Source organism: Cololabis saira, chromosome 19 (assembly GCF_033807715.1).
Source record: "Cololabis saira isolate AMF1-May2022 chromosome 19, fColSai1.1, whole genome shotgun sequence".
Lineage (NCBI taxonomy): Eukaryota > Metazoa > Chordata > Actinopteri > Beloniformes > Belonidae > Cololabis > Cololabis saira.
The window spans coordinates 9,573,434-9,590,820 of record NC_084605.1 but is presented as its reverse complement, the minus strand read 5'-3'; the positions used below and the strand labels follow the sequence as shown (position 1 = coordinate 9,590,820).

The window sequence follows — 17,387 nt, the reverse complement described above, 5'->3', positions numbered from 1 at the left end:
AAAAAAAAAAAACTTTTTTTTTTTTTTTTTTTTTAATAATCGATATAAACGAACGATATAGTCTCGTACCATATCGCGTTTGAAAATATATCGATATATATTAAAATCTCGATATATCGCCCAGCCCTAGGACGAACCGGCCACAGCTCAGATGTGATGTGTGATGTTCTGGATGATCTGCTTCATGAATCTGAAGCCTCGGCTGTAAACTTCACCATGTTCCTGCTGGTCTTGAGGAGAAGACCGGATTCCTTCTTAAGTGACTTTCACTTTGCAGATGAGTCACGGTCATGTCTGCACATTACGAGACGTTTCTTTATTATATTTTACACCAGACGATACAATGTACAGCGTTGCACACTAGTGATATAAACATCGTGTATAAATATAGTCAGATAAAAATCACATTACCGTTTCCGCTGTATGTTTAAACCATGGATGTAAACACTGTGGTTCAGTCAGCTGCGCCCCCTGCAGGTTTGGAGCACTTCCGGTTGTAGTGACCAGTTATGAAGCATTTTTCTTTTGAAGATGGTTTCTTGTTTTATATCGTTTTGTGCTTTGCAGCACGTTTTTTCATTTGCACCACATTCCTCTTTTTGTACCTCGTTTTGAGTTTTTGAATTTGAATCGTTTCTGTACTTGAAGCTGTTTTCCTTAACTGAGACGCATTAGGCCGTTGCAGTGCGTTTGGCCCTTGTCGGCCACCGTAGTTTTGTGATTAATAAGCATGTTTTTTTATTATTTTGTGTTGGATCGATGTAGCAAATAACATAGGTCAGACCATCCAGCTCCTCAACCATCAGATACGTGTTTCACATGGGCAGTTCAGGTAAAAACTGCAGTAAAATCAGCAAAAATGTCAGTTTGCTGGATGAAATATATTAATTCCTGATAAAATAAGTTTGTTAGTGCACAGCTCTGCTCATGTACGCATGTGAATGAGTGTATGTTTGTGTATATATGAAAGTACAATCTGCATTGAGGCTTCTCGCTTCGGGAATCCTGGTCTGTGATTGGACGCTGCCTCGGCGTTGCCGCTGCTCGTTTGCATAAAGTTCAGATTTTTCAACTTCAAATCGACGCGCTGCTCCCGCCGCCTCTCGACACGCGTTTTCATAGAAAATGAATGGCAGCCAGCTGCCTATGATGCCCGTTAGGGCTGGGCGATATGGACCAAAAGTCATATCTCAATATTTTCTAGCTGAATGGCGATACTCGATATATATCGATATTTTTTCAGTGCCATAATTGGGGTTTCCCCCAAAGCATTATAGCATCTCTGTTAGCTTCATTTTTTTCTGAGGCAAACCCTTAAAAAAACAGTCAGTTTTAATACAAAGCCTCGTGCCAAATGTCACACAGGTTCCTTTATTAACAGAGGTCTGCACAATATCAAGATGTATAAAACAAATGAAATAAAAATAAACTGCCTGCATATATAGAATAAAAATGCTTCTTGAATAAAATAAAACAAATATCCCTTTCCTGCATAACAATTAAATTAAAATACACTGTGCAATTAATACAATGTAGACAGTAACAGGCAGACTTTTCCACTGAGGTTGACAGTTGTGCAAATAACAAAACATTTGTGCAAATCTCAAATAAAACATTCAAGTCAATTTGTCACAAAATAAGCAATATCAAAATCATAAAAAAAAAAAAAATATATATATATATATTTTTTTTAAATCGATATAAACGATATTGTCTCGTACCATATCGCGTTTGAAAATATATCGGTATATATTAAAATCTCGATATATCGCCCAGCCCTAATGCCTGTGACGCTTTCAGTGTGAATGCAGGGTTAGAAGTGACATAAAACAACCCCACAGGACAATTTGGACTTTAATTCTGACAAAGACAAACTCACGTCTCAACTCTTAAAAAGTTCAAATATCCATAAACGCACTTCAACCACGTGCAGTCCAGCAGAGACGAACGCAGAACGCTCTCCGTGATTAACATGTAGGAAGTGAAACGTTGCCCCAGAGAAACAAACCGATGGTGCTTCCACTAATTGGAGACGGATGCGGAGGGATCATGGAGCGCATCGCAACCCTGCAACATCACCAGCTCAACGCAGCCGTTTCTCCAGTTAAAAACATCACTTTTGACAGAATATCTCAAACTAGCTTTGAAGCAAGCATTTCCAGTCCATTTAGCAGTTTAAACGAAGAAAAACTGCCCAATTAAAAAGTCCTCTCAGCGTTTTTTCAGCCTAATCACTAATGAACGAGCCCGTCAACAGGTCCGGCTGAAAAATGACGACTTCCCCTGCTGAAGCTCGGCCAGACGGCGTGATGAGGACCACGAGATGAACCCGGCGGGTAAAACTGGTCCTGGATAAAGAGCCAGAGGGACGCACTCACCTACAACTGGTTCAGGGAGGAAATCCATCAATTACCCAGCAAGTTATCAACCAGGAGGAGAACGGGGGCAATTAACCTGCAGATTTCCTCAACTTGGAGTTCGGAGCAGAATCTCCTCTTGGCTGGAGGTGCATCCTCTGAATTCCTGACTGTATTACTTCTAGTCCCCGCAGATTAGGGCTGCAATGATTCCTCCAGTACCTCGAGTAACTCGATTACAAAAAATGATGGAGGAATTTCCTCTGCCTCGACGCCTCGTTTAAATAAAAAATACATTTCTTCTTTTTATTGTGAGACAACGTGCTTATATATGTGTCCCTTATAAAGCAGAAGAAGACGGCCCGGGACTGACAACATTGACAGCAACAATGAGAAAACGCAGCAAAGCGAAAGTAATAACAGGAAGAGAAAGAAGATGCCGAAGCTGTGGGATTATTTCAAATTAATAATAAAACTCTGATAAGTTTTCTTATATTTGGGAACCTATTCTTTCTTTCGTTAATTCTTTGGCATCCTTGGAAGATTAATTTAATCTGATTTAACTTAATTACAGGGAAGTATGATATTGCTAACCATGTCTCATTTTTTTTAGGGTTCCTCTTATGTCAGTTTATTTTAATTTTTATTTATTCATCTTATTTTGTTTTTTTAATTTATTTTTATTTTTTAATTTTTTTGTTGCTGCTGTTTTGCGTGTCCTGTATTTTAGTTTATTACGTTATTTTTCCTATTATTATTGTCTTCAGTCAGAGTTTGATTGGTAATCGGTACTTACTTTGGGACCTGTTTATAATTACGTATTTTGCAGTGTGTGTGTTTTAGGGTGTTTGTTATGTTAAGTTTTGTGTCCTTATTTATTTTATTTATTCATTTATTTTTTAATTTTATTTATTTATTTATTTATTTTTTGTGTGTGTATGGTAAAATATAAAATGGGGTATTCTGTCGAACCCTTTAAAATAAATGTTTATTGTGTAATATGATTTACATGGATTACCCAATAAAGAAACATGTTTAAAAAAAAAAGGCGCATGTTCCGAGTCCCGGTCCACAGCCAAGCATCTCTGTTGAAAAGTGTTGGTTCTGAATGTGAATTTGCACAATTTAAAAGCAGTGTTTAAGAATATTTTTTTACGTTTTTTTTAACGTTTCAGGAAATGTTAAGTTTAAAATAATTGTATTTATTTTATTGGAAAATTACTAGTTTTCCAATAAACAATAAAAGTTTACTAGTTTGCATAATATGTAAATAAATGTCAATTATTCTCGTAAAAGAAACAAATTGGTTGTTTTTAATCAAGTAATCTGTCTTGTTTTCTATTGTATATTTATAATTGGGCTTTAATAAATCAAAAGTAAGTTTAATCCGATTACTCGATTCATCAATGGAATATTTCGTAGAATAATCCATCACCAAAGTATCCGATATCTGCAGCCCTACAGCAGATGCTGCCCCGTCCTCAGCCCTCTGACTCCAATGTCCCTCGCAGCTCCTCCGTGTTATTACATCTTGTCAGATAAAATGTCATCAGCTGCCCTGATCCCTTACAGTTTAGCCCATTTCTCCCTCACTTCTTTCCTCCTTCAGGGAGCCTCCGTGACCCCCGTTGGATTAGAGGTTCACTTGAAGTTCTCATCACTCAGAGCCGGAGCTCGACTTCAGAACACCGTCACATCTGCCATGAGAGCCCGGCTCCGTCAGCACCAGCAATGAGGCTCCATAAAACAAAAACCTTCGTTTTCACACTCGTCTTACTCAGGTTCATCTCCTGCTCGTAACCGGTCCACTAGAAATGTCCTGAGTGACCAAAACGCTGCAGCATCTTCACAAAAGGGCTCAGCCTTTGTGCGTCTTTTGTTCAGTGCTTCGTGTTGGCGTGGAAACCATGAAAAGACGAGCCATTACCAGCTCATACATGCTGAAATATCACTAATGGGTCTGAGCAGCTCTTCAGAGAACAATACCACAACATGCACGCAATAATTGCTTTGTGTTAAATGATCTTTCTGCCTCTCGGAGAAAATGAACATTCAAGCTGATGTGTGAGGAGACCTGGAGCCGCGAACACATCGCGATCGGCTGACGCACTTCAGCGGGGAGGAACTGCTGCCGTGCAGGAACTCTGTCCTGTTCGTGCAGCACCTCTTGTTCCAGGTTTTAAACCACCAACTCTGACCAACACTCCCCCAGACACACACCAGGACAATAGCTACTACTCTATTCCTCTGTACATGTACAGTATGCACGTAGAAATCCACCTGATTTGTCATCTATTTTCCTTTTTATTTATTTATTTATTCATTTTGAATTTCCATTTCTGTTTTTCCTGAGAACCAATCCCCCTCTTTCCATTGATGTTCTATCTGAATTTCCATTTGACCTATTTTCTTTAATTATTTTTTATTTTATTCTTTTTATTTTTTCTTTAATTAATTTTTTTTCCTTCATTCTTTTAATTTTTTTTTACATTTATTTATATAATTTTTTTTTGAGAACCAAACAAATCCATTAAACCATTACATTCAATAAAAAAAAAGAAAAAAGGGAAAAAAAGCCTCCAGAAAAAGTGAGATAAACTTTTGATTAGGGCTGTTCGATTTTGCCCAAAAATAAAATCTCGATTTTTTTCTCTCAAAATCCGATTTTCGATTACGATTATTTTGTGAATTGACAAAAGGCAAAGAAATGATTTCAAATATGCTGTTTTTTTATTGAACATTTGCCCCATTGGGCTTTAAGTGCAAACTTTGCTCTTATTAAACCAAAAATGAATGAATAAAGTGCAAAACTCTGTAAAATAAGTTGAAAAAAAGTTTTAAAAAATATCATAAAATATAAAGTTTTATCTCTGAAAAAAAAAATCAGCAAATCAGCACTTGCAAACATACATTAAGTTATATTTCCAATTAAATAAAACAAGACATTTTCTAATTAAACTAAACTGGGTCTTTGCATGCTAAATAATAATGCAACCCATGAAGGAGGTAGAGGTGTGTAATGTCAGTCATTACATTTGCTATTCACATTTGCAAGTTTTTTGCAAGGAACACGAGCCGGTCTACGGCATCTGGCTTGAGGGATGCCCGGTGGCATGTTACAACGCCCCCTCCTACACTAAAGAGCCTCTCCGATGGGGCACTTGTCGCAGGTATTGAGAGGTATTTCCATCAGTCATTAATATGGTATCATAGACAAGGTAAAAAAAAAAAAAAAGTGAAAAATCGATTTTACGATTTTCACGTTTTAACATCGTTCTAATTACATAATCGCGATTACGATTTAAAATCGATTAATCGAACAGCCCTACTTTTGATACTTCAATATTAAAAAAAAAAAGAAAAAGAAATCCAGGGGGGGTCCAGGAGGGCCCTAAATATGCCATCAAATGCTCTGATCTCTAAGCCACAATCAAAGATGCTGATGCACAGACAGTGATAATATCCATTAAACAGAAGAGAACGTGACCTTTGGAGCCAGCTTCAGCAGCTTTAGCTTAAACAGATCTTTCACTAAGTCTGGATCGGAGCTGCTTCACGTTCAGGAGGAATTCTGGATGACTCTTTCCAGAGCGGCTTCAGAGGAGACACATTAGTTTGTGGGTTAACTTATCTCTTCCACCTCCGCTGTGCAGGTTTATTAAAGATACAAGAAGCCATAATTATTAGCGTCTTATCAGCTTCAGCACATTTTTTGTCACTTCCACTGCACATAAACAAAAATTCATCTAGATGTATTTTTTATAACATGTAGATGCTGAATCTCTGGTGAAATCAGCTGCTGCTGCTCCTCTAAATCACCACGGAGACTGGTATCCGAGCGGCTAAACGCCTGCATCTGTCTGGATCCCTACATGGTAATTGCCACCATCCCATATTGATTACACTCAAAAATCCATTGAGGCTAATGTGATTTCATTAAGATCCGATCCAAGTGAACTATTCAAAACAAACGTAGCCGACAGACGAGTCAATCTAAAGTTTTGCTGCACCATCTGAGGTGGAAACCTTTTACAAGCTGCAAAACTGCAAAAAAGATTTCATAACTAACGCTCTTCCAGCTCATTTCTAGAGGTGTCAAGTAACGAAGTACAAATACTTCGTTACCTTACTTAAGTAGAAATTTTGGTTATCTATACTTCACTGGAGTAATTATTTTTCAGACGACTTTTTACTTTTACTCCTTACATTTTCACACAATTATCTGTACTTTTTACTCCTTACATTTTAAAAACAGCCTCGTTACTCTATTTCATTTCGGCCTTTAAAAAAAAACTAGTTAAATTGCTCCATCCGGATAGAGTGAATTTGGTTGTGGTTGTTTCAGATGTTCTTGTCCAGTTTTGTTCTTACATCCGTTCCCTCAGATTCCTGCAACTAAACTTGGATGTACATTCCAATAAAGGTTAGGATAAATGATAACATGCCTCTGAAGTTTGACTTTTTGCACCATTAAAATACTTATAGGCAACTAGTTATCATATCTGCTGCTCTCTGAAACACATGTTAATGCTCAATAGTACACATATATGGTTCTTTAATATATTTGCATTGTATTAAGATTAATTCATTTTCAATGGCTTTTGTCCTTAATGGCTTTTTTCCCCCTTACATTACTTTTACTTTTATACTTTAAGTAGTTTTGAAACCAGTACTTTTATACTTTTACTTGAGTAAAAAACTTGAGTTGATACTTCAACTTCTACAGGAGTATTTTTAAACTCTAGTATCTATACTTCTACCTGAGTAATGAATGTGAATACTTTTGACACCTCTGCTCATTTCTTACATGTTGTGCTCGGTGAATTTCCATCCACGGCTGAAACCTCCTTTACAAGTGGAACATGTTGAAGACAATTGTCAAATAACAAGAAGAGGACGTCCCAGCGAGCTCTCGCTAGGAGTGACTGGATGTTAATGTCTCAGCTGAACCGGCTTCAGGCTCCACAAGCACCACAGAGGAGGACACGTGTCTGCAGCCTTGGTTCAGTTAATAAAGACACAGTTAATATTGTTTTAAATGAAACATTATGTAAATGGTGCTCTGACCTTGTTTTAAGACCTGGTTAAGGAGCAGCGGTTGTTCTGTCTCCTCCTTATCTCCACTACGTCCTGATATGAAAGTCTGCGCTGGTGAAAACGCTGAGCTTTGTTTTTAAGATGAATAGAGTTTCATGACAGCCATCAGCTATATATAACCAACTCTAAAAATAGTGGATATCATCGCGGCATGTGAGCACAATCAGACGAAAAAGGCTTCAAAAGCAGCTGCCTGGTCAAAAGAAACCAAGATATTTACACGAGGACGAGTCAAATATGGTTCGTTTTCCAAGTTATGAGCTGAATTCATCAGACGGTAAAAGGTTTGTTTCAAAGATCAGAGAAAACAAGCCCCAGAAGATGCTCTGACACCACGTCCGTCAGGGCGTTCTCCGTCCCACAATGCAATTCAGTACATTTGTTTGGTGATGGTTTGTTTCACGCTCAGCACCGACTCTACTAACGATCGTTGGTGGAGGTAAAAAAGCACCAAACCCTCACTTGTGTTGCAGTCTGAACATGATGGGGACCATAACCCCCCACTAGGGATGGGCGATATGGACTACAAGATTTATCACCATCATTTCTGGCATTTATTCCGATAACGATAAAATGACTGCAAAACTGTAACGACTCAAGCTCCTCGCTCTCAGATCAACCTTCTGCCATGTTTGTTTTATTTCTTTCTCTTTCTTTCAGGCTCATTTCTTTCTTTCTTTCTTTCTTTCTCTTCTTTCTTTCTTTCTTTCTTTCTTTCTTTCTTTCTTTCTTTCTTTCTTTCTTTCTTTCTTTCTTTCTTTCTTTCTTTCTTTCTTTCTTTCTTTCTTTCTTTCTTTCTTTCTTTCTTTCTTTCTTTCTTTCAGGCTCATTTCTTTCTCTTTCTTTCTTTCTTTCCTTCTTTCTTTCTTTCTTTCCTTCTTTCTTTCTCTTTCTTTCCTTCTTTCAGGCTCATTTCTTTCTTTCTTTCTTTCTTTCTTTCTTTCTTTCTTTCTTTCTTTCTTTCTGGCTCATATATTTCTTTCTTTCTTTCTTTCTTTCTTTCTTTCTTTCTTTCTTTCTTTCTTTCTTTCTTTCTTTCTTTCTTTCTTTCTTTCCTTCTTTCTTTCTTTCTTTCTTTCTCTTTCTTTCTTTCTGGCTCATATATTTCTTTCTTTCTTTCTTTCTTTCTTTCTTTCTTTCTTTCTTTCTTTCTTTCTTCTTTCTTTCTTTCTTTCTTTCTTTCTTTCTTTCTTTCTTTCTTTCTTTCTTTCTTTCTTTCTTTCTTTCTTTCTTTCTTTCTTTCTTTCTTTCTTTCTTTCTTTCTTTCTTTCTCTTTCTTTCCTTCTTGCCTTCTTTCTTTCTTTCTTTCAGGCTCATATCACCCATTCCTACCCCCCACCACCAAAACAAACTGATTCACGTTACCAGGTCCATCACTGTTCGGGTCAAAGCTTCAAAATGTTCTTTTAATTCATCAAGAGTGTGTATCAGCATGGTCTTACAGAGATTTCTGTACCATAAACAATAAAACAATGTCAGGGGTTTTAACATCAGCACCACTCACAGATTTGTAGATTTCTAAAGATATCTGAGTTCATTTCAAAACTTCAGGAAGGAACCAACATCCAAGGTCAAAAGAAACCAAGATATTTACGTTACGACGAGTCAAATCTGGTTCAAGTTATGAGCTGAATTCATCAGACAGTAAAACGTTTGTTTCAAAGATCAAAGAAAACAAGCCCCAGAAGATGCTCTGACACCACGTCCGTCGGGACATTCTCTGTCCCACAATGCAATTCAGTAAAATATTTTAATATGTATTAACCTTGAGCAGCACTCACAGATTTGTAGATTTCCAATATTTGAGTTCAAGACTTCAGGAAGGAAGCAGCATCCCTCTGAAATGTCCTAATGGTCCCACAACTCCCGCATCCAGCAGAGTGAGAGAAAGCTCTGAGCACCTACCGTACTCGATGTCGTAGAACACGATGAACTTCTGCCAGCGCAGCTCCTCCACCAGCGTCAGCATGACGTCGTTGAGGCGCACCGGCGGCCGGGCGGCCAGCGTGTAGCGCTGCCCCCCGGGGCTGGGGTTGAACTTGCAGGCGGTTCGGGGGGATCCCCTCGCTGTTCCTCTGGATGTACAGGTGCGGGATGTGCATGGCGTCCGTCAGGGACTGCAGGGCGCTGGCCGACGGGCAGCCGGTGGAGGTCACCAGGGCCAGGATGCCCTGGTTCATCAGCTCGCAGGCTGCAGGGGAAGCAGAGGGAACAGAGGTGAGGGGGGGAGGAAGGACCGGATCAGACTCCCGGTATGCTGCTTTGCCAAAAAAATGCTACCTAATGGTTTTCTACCTTTGTAGAGCTACAATTTTACTGTGTTTACTCCCTAAACCAAGTGGTCCTTGTCTCTTGCCAGGCCGTTATTGTAAATAAGAATGTTCTTAATGACCTGCCTAGTTAAATAAAGGGGAATGACTGAATGAATATCAAATAAAGCGATAGAGCGATTGAGGATTTTTTCTCATTATTGTATAATGTTCACTAGGGATGGGCGGTATGGACTAAAAATTGTATCACGATAATTTCTGGCATTTATCCCGATAACGATAAAAATGACGATAAAAAAAAATACCAATTCAACTCCACCTTTGTAACTATAAATCTATCACCACATTCAGTCTTTGGAATGCTACTAAACGTAATCAATGGGAATCTTTCTTTCTTTCTTTCTTTCTTTCTTTCTTTCTTTCTTTCTTTCTTTCTTTCTTTCTTTCTTTCTTTCTTTCTTTCTTTCTTTCTTTCTTTCTTTCTTTCTTCTTTCTTTCTTTCTTTCTTTCTTTCTTTCTTTCTTTCTTTCTTTCTTTCTTTCTGGCTCATTTCTTTCTTTCTTTCTTTCTTTCTGGCTCATTTCTTTCTTTCTTTCTTTCAGGCTCATTTCTTTCTTTCTTTCTTTCTTTCAGGCTCATTTCTTTCTTTCTTTCTTTCTTTCAGGCTCATTTCTTTCTTCTTTCAGGCTCATTTCTTTCTTTCTTTCAGGCTCATTCCTTCCTTCCTTCCTTCCTTCCTTCCTTCCTTCCTTCCTTCCTTCCTTCCTTCCTTCCTTCCTTCCTTCCTTCCTTCCTTCCTTCCTTCCTTCCTTCCTTCCTTCCTTCCTTCCTTCCTTCCTTCCTTCCTTCCTTCCTTCCTTCCTTCCTTCCTTCCTTCCTTCCTTCCTTCCTTCCTTCCTTCCTTCCTTCCTTCCTTCCTTCCTTCCTTCCTTCCTTCCTTCCTTCCTTCCTTCCTTCCTTCCTTCCTTCCTTCCTTCCTTCCTTCCTTCCTTCCTTCCTTCCTTCCTTCCTTCCTTCCTTCTGCGTCGATTTAACACAGAACCATAAATCAGTTTTACACAAAAACATCATCAACAGGAATTTATCGTTTTTATCGCGAGATACAAATTCTTATTGTGGGGAATTTTTTTGACGGTTTATCGTGAACGGTAAAATATCACCCATTCCTAATGTTCACAAAGTGTAATGCAATTCATGTCATGGGTAGTTTATTTTGAAGGATCAAATACTCAACATCCCATATTATCAATTTTACATCATGCAAGAAATAATGGACGTGCCAATCAAACTTTGAAAATCCACTCTGCGCATGCGTAAAACCACAAAGTAGCATTTTCTGGCAGGGAGCATGGAATGGCAGAACACCGGCTCTAACGTTTAATGCATTTATTTATTTATTTATTACGGATCCCCATTAGTCCTCACTGCAGTGAAGACTATTCTTCCTGGAGTCCAACATTGCACACTATAAAACAATAAAATACAATCCTTACTATTAAAACATAATTAAATCTAAACAAAAATGATCTGAGATGTGATGGAATTCAACCCTTAAATTGTTGAAACCAGCCAGAACCAAACAACACAAAAAAATATTCTATTTTACACACTCAGAATTTCAGAATAAACCAAGAATTTCAGAATAAACCAACTAACTAAAACTGACTTCCTTGCTAAGTACTGCTTTTCTTAATTAATTTTTTAATCTAGCTTTATTGTTAATCATGGTTAAATGTGGTGGAAGCTTATTCCAATATGTCACTGTTCTATACATTGCATACCTGTCAAATCTCCCATCAACCGTATTTCACCCCTCTTTCCCACTGTCCTCCCGTATTAGTATTTTCCCGTAAATTTCCCGTTTTATAATATAATAATTTTTAAACTGCAAACTGAATTGCCACCAGCCTCGCGAGAACTGCCACCTGCTGTAGCCTTGGTGGCAGTTCTGACAAGTTTAGTGGCGACAACGGGAACAAACTTGGAACAACAAATCAGAGATGGATGGATGTAACGAGAGAAGATATTTCTGCCCAAAAAAAGTGAAGACTTTGTGTAAATATCTCTAAAAATGGACAATTGCAGGACAACTTTCAGACAGTCAGCCTTCTAAAAGAGATGTAAACTCTGGAACTCACGGCCATCAGAAATTAAATCCATCTCAGAGTTTAACATGTTCATCACCAAAACTAAAACTTGGTTAAAGTAAAAATCTAAACTGTACTCATCTGTAAAAAGTGTGTATATTTGTGTGGGGAGAGTGAGTGACGGAAGGTTTTATATCATGTAACTGCAACATTGCATTATTGTATTATTGAATTGTATGGTCTTTTTAATTGATGTATATGAATTGTATATTGTACTGCAATGTTGTGGAAGAGAATTAGCACTAGCTATAAACTCTGCATGCATCACATCAGCTGCAAGCTTGTATCTATGTTTGACTGCATTGTCCCTGTCAAATATGATATAATTAGTAATAAGTAATAATTAGTGTCTTTTTATATTGTCTTTTCAGATTTAGTCTCTTAGCCCTTTTCTAGTCCCCTTTTTTATGTCTTCGCTTTTTAAAGCACTTTCTGTGAAGCACTTTGGTTGCGGCTCAGCCGTTTGTTTATGTGTTATATAGATAAAATTTGACTTTGAAATTTGACTTTGAAATATATAAATAAATACAAAAAAAAAGAAAGAATTTACTTTCCTAAAGAGTAGCAGGATGGGGCCCAGTTACCCGTTCTGAAAGATGTGTAACTGCGATTTTAGTGTCTCTGACGGTGGAGGAACGATGTCCGTCAGCAGCGCCAGAGAGCCTCATGAGTGAAAATGACAAATTAAAATAAAATGTAATTGTTTCACTTGAAGACAATCAGTGTGTACATAAACTGAAAATATTTTAAAGAAATTAATGTGCTTTAATTGCTTTTTGGGTTTTCATTGAGGCTCTATTATAGGAATCACATACATAGGAATGTCCACAGCATTTCAGTGTCGACAAAGGTAGAACTATCAGATTCTGAGCTCATAATTGTAGTTTTTAAGTGGTTAATAGGTAGATATTATGGATTTCTCGTAAATCTGTCTTAAAATGTAAGATACTGGACCTCGGTTGGGCTGGTGGGACAGCAGCGGAAAATTTCCTATATTTATAAATCCAAAACTTGACAGGTATGGTTTAATGATGAAGTTGGCATTTGACCAGAAAACTCAACTAACGCCTGCAGCTGTGCTGAATAAACACAACCTGACGATGAACCAAATCAACTTGAATTCACAAAAAGCCTTAGGTGTGATCCAGTCACAAACCACCCGGTTCAGACAGGAACTCGATAGCGGGACATTCCAGTGAAAAAAGGTAAAATCAAAGCAGAAAAAAGCCTTGAACCACCACAGAAACTGGACGAACTTAAGCCACCTCTGAAAATGTCTGAAAAGCTAACAGGGGTTCAAAACTGAAGTCAGCAGGAGGACACAGCCATCGGCCTCTGCACCGTCCACAGGTCTAAGCAGTGACGAGGCCAAACATGAAAATAAAACAAAGAGTTATGAGACAGCCTTGGTGCACCAGCGCAATTATACTGACTTACTGTTTTCAGGTATTTATTTGTGAGTACTCCTTAATTTGATCTAAGGAAGCTCTGAACTCGTGAAATTTAATCTGCTCCAGCCATCCAGTTGTTACTTGCACTATGTATGACAAATCAGAGACACAGTGAGGATGCACTGGAGCAGCAGTCGTAGCAAGGTCGGATACAGGATTATACCTGGACCATACCTGGATTATACCTGGATTACACCTGGATTACAACTTGATCACACCTGGATCACACCTGGATTACATCTGGATTACATGGATGGATGGATGGATGGATGGGTGAGTGGATGGATGGATGAGTGGTTGGGTGGATGGAAGAGTGAGTGAGTGAGTGAGTGAGTGAGTGAGTGAGTGAGTGAGTGAGTGAGTGAGTGAGTGAGTGAGTGAGTGAGTGAGTGAGTGAGTGAGTGAGTGAGTGAGTGAGTGGATGACTGGATGAAAGGGTGGATGAGTGGATGAATGATGTTATCCGTAAACCCACCTCTGACGTCACAACTGTCAGGTTAATCAACCGTTGAACTTGTTTTGTCATTATGAAACTGTCACATGCTTGGCTAACAGAAGTCACGGCAGCCACTTCCTGATCTACTCAGGTTTTGGACTGTCCTGGTGACAGTTGACCACTGTAATGTCAGGACTCAATCACACATTATCACTTCCACCCCATTGTTCACTGTCTAACTGTTTACTGTTCATTGTCCTTATATCGTCATTTCCTGTCAAAGTTTCTTAATAAAAGCATCTTCTAGAGGGAGAATCTTGGGGAAGCTCAGGAGTTCTCAATGAGGGCCACACGTTGCCCTGCACTCCTGTTGCTCTCCCCCTCCTGCAGGAGTGCGCTAAAAACCCATTCCAAGGTAGTTTCTGTGTCTTTCCTCATTATGAATTTATGTAATGTTGATTTGGACCCAACACAACCACCTCAGCTGGATTATTGATCCCCATCATCTGGTCCTACAACCTCCTCCTCCTCCTGCAGCTCTAAAACCGTGAAACTGGCGTCTTCCAATAAGAAGAATCATGTCCATCAGTTTCAGAATCCCAGAATCCCCAGTTGCTCCTATTTTTTCCCCCATCAAAGCTGCCAATTGACTAGTTCCCCCTCCAAACCCTGCGCAGCTCCTGCTCTTCAGGAACCCAACTGCTGCTTCTCCGCCGAGAGGCGCTTTCTCTTTATATTTGTCCCCTTCCCAGAAATAAGACCTGCGGCGCTTACACTCCCTCTTCCGTTCACAAACTGCTGAGGCGGCAGAGTTCCCACCTCATCGCTACCTCTGAAGCAGATATACCCAACATTTTCAGGGAAACAGAAAGTGAACTCCGAGCAGGTGGCCAGACTGCAGACACAACACTTTGTTTATCGAAGCCACAAATCCTCCATGCTCTGAGTGCTCAGTTTTTAATGATAACAGGATGGCACATCATTTTCATTTTAAATGCTCTAACAAAAGCGTGCTTATCTAAATAATCCTTGATCCTCGTTCAGCTGAATGTACACAGTCATGGTTTAATCCCTTCAGCGGCCCTTCATCTCTGGTTAGAGCCCCACATCTCTGCAGGAGGAGATCTGTCCGGACTAAAAGGTCAAAGACGCACCAACAGACGTAGCATGACTCAGCGCCCACTGGGGGACATGTAACATGTAAATAAGACACTTACATTCATGCCTGCGCAGAGGAGCATGAAGAGCAGCCAGGTCATTCACAGAAATAAAGAGATGAAATAATAGGGAGAAAAGTTGGCTGGTGGGATCTGCTGCTCAGCACATCATCCTCCACTTTTATGGAGCCAAATCAAGGCCAAAAGTTTTCTAATTTGAAAATAAAATTTGAACCTGAAAATTCTTTTTTACAGTTTCAATTTTATTTTTTTCAGTATCAGATCTTTTTTTCAGTTTCAAATCTTTTTATTTCAGTTTCAAATCTTTTTTTTTCAGTTTCAAATTTTTTTTTTTCAGTTTCACATCTTTTTTTTTCAGTTTCAAATTTTTTTTTCAGGTTCAGACTTTTGGCCCCGATCTGGCGTAGGGGGCGTGGCATCAACTGAGAGGGGCGTGGCATCATGAGGGACAGCAGAACAGAGAAGGCGGGGGACGTTCCTCAGTCATGTTGCCTTTTGGAAACGTAGGTTGCAGAAGATATCAGTAGAAGTTTGATTCAACACTGTATATACACCATATTCACGTGATTGGCAGTGGAAAAAACTGATATTAGTGACACATTTCTGTTTAAAAAGCTGTTTTAGACCGTACTTGGCACCAATCGCAGTATAAAAGCAATAAACTATGCCAGACTGTACAGTTCAACAGCCACACTTTAAAGTTTGACATTTCCCACTTCCACATGCTACCAAGTACGGTCTAAAACAGCTTTTCAAACAGAAATGTGTCACTAATATCAGTTTTTTCCACTGCCAATCACGTGAATATGGTGTATATACAGTGTTGAATCATAGTTCTACTGATAACTTCTGCAACCTACGTTTCCTGAAGGCAACATGACTGAGGAACGTCCCCCGCCTTTTCTGTTCTGCTGTCACTCGTGATGCCACGCCCCTCTCAGTTGATGCCACGCCCCCTACGCCACATCCGGGCCAAAAGTCTGAACCTGAAAAAAAAATTTGAAACTGAAAAAAAAAGAAGTGAAACTGAAAAAAAAGACGTGAAAGTGAAAAAAAAGATTTGAAACTGAAAAAAAGATTTGAAACTGAAATAAAAAAATTTGAAACTGAAAAAAAGATCTGATACTGAAAAAAATAAAATTGAAACTGTAAAAAATAATTTTCAGGTTAAAATTTTATTTTCAAATTAGCAAAACTTTTGGCCTTGATTTGGCTCCATACACTTTCAGTCGTTTTCCAAGAGTTTCAAACCCATCTCTGTTACGGGGAACAACATTCTTTTGCAGACTTGTGCTTCATCAGCATCTGGCCGTTTCAACTAAGTGATGATGAAGCACTAAAATATTCCTTCAACATAATGTAAATCTCAAACATAAGGAGACAAATGAGGCCTCGGCGAAGTGGAGCTAATGAAATGAAGTAGTTACTGAGTACTCTGCTGTCAGTTTGTCAACTTTTGTTTCCATCAGATGAGATTAGAACTGGACTCTGAGGTCAGCGTGATAGAAATAATTTGTCATCGCTGTAGCTTCACTAGATTGAGGTTAAGACCTTTTCATGAGGGAGACTCTTCAGCTCCTCAAAAATAACGAACGGAGCTGCTAATCCGGGCGGCTGCTTTGGATGGATCAGTGAAATCCGACAGCGCTGACACCAGCTCCATCCCACCATCCACTTAGGGGTCACACTGCAGTGTTGTCGTGGCGACGGTCCAAAGCCCCGGCAGAGTGAGGGAAGGCATCCGGCACTAGTGTTGTTTTTGGCAGCCCGTTTCAATTTTAGTTTTAGTCTAGTCTTTGGGTCAAGGTATCATTTTAGTTTATTAGTTTTAGTCACGTTCATTCTCCTTTTAGTCGTGTCAAGTTTCAGTCGACTAAAAGTCTGAGCATTTTAGTCTTATTTTAGTCAGAATTGTCCAGGACCATTTTAGTCTAGTTTTAGTCAAAGATTGTATTTAGCCAAACCCATTTTCCAATTCAAACAAGGTTATCTTATTATTATATTATTGTTACCTTATAGACTCAATAATACATTCATTCCAGATACAGAAGACTCTAATTTGAGTTTACAACATATTTATCTTTCTGCATTTCTCCCCATCTTGTTCTTTTTCGACGACACATTGGGTTTTCTTTTCCACGTCTATGTAGGAAAGTGTATCCAAAGATGGTTCTTCTTCTTCTCCAGCCCCAGAGAAGATCCCTGCGTTTTTCTCTATGTAACTTTGTTTTTAATTGACGTGAACCTAGAGCTCTGCGTTAACGGCATCGGCCTCTAACTCTGCAGCTGCATCTTCTGGATCTGATTCCCCGCTGCAGCGACTGGGATTGAGGACTAACGTCACCCAGCAGAACTAAACCAGAGGAAACTACTGAAAACATGGACATTGAGGATCTTTGTTAGAACATTTCGTCTCGTTTTGGTCAACTAAAATGAAGACACATTTTAGCA

At 38.9% G+C, this 17,387-nt stretch overlaps 1 protein-coding gene across 1 annotated transcript in view; it reads right to left on the bottom strand.

Annotated features, from left to right (window-relative positions):
- Nucleotides 1-17,387, bottom strand: part of grid1b (glutamate receptor, ionotropic, delta 1b) — a 430,666-nt gene that overhangs the window by 384,593 nt on the left and 28,686 nt on the right. The window contains 2 exon segments of the mRNA XM_061709214.1: nt 9,360-9,516; nt 9,518-9,645. Of these exon segments, the coding sequence (XP_061565198.1) occupies nt 9,360-9,516; nt 9,518-9,645 (285 nt within the window).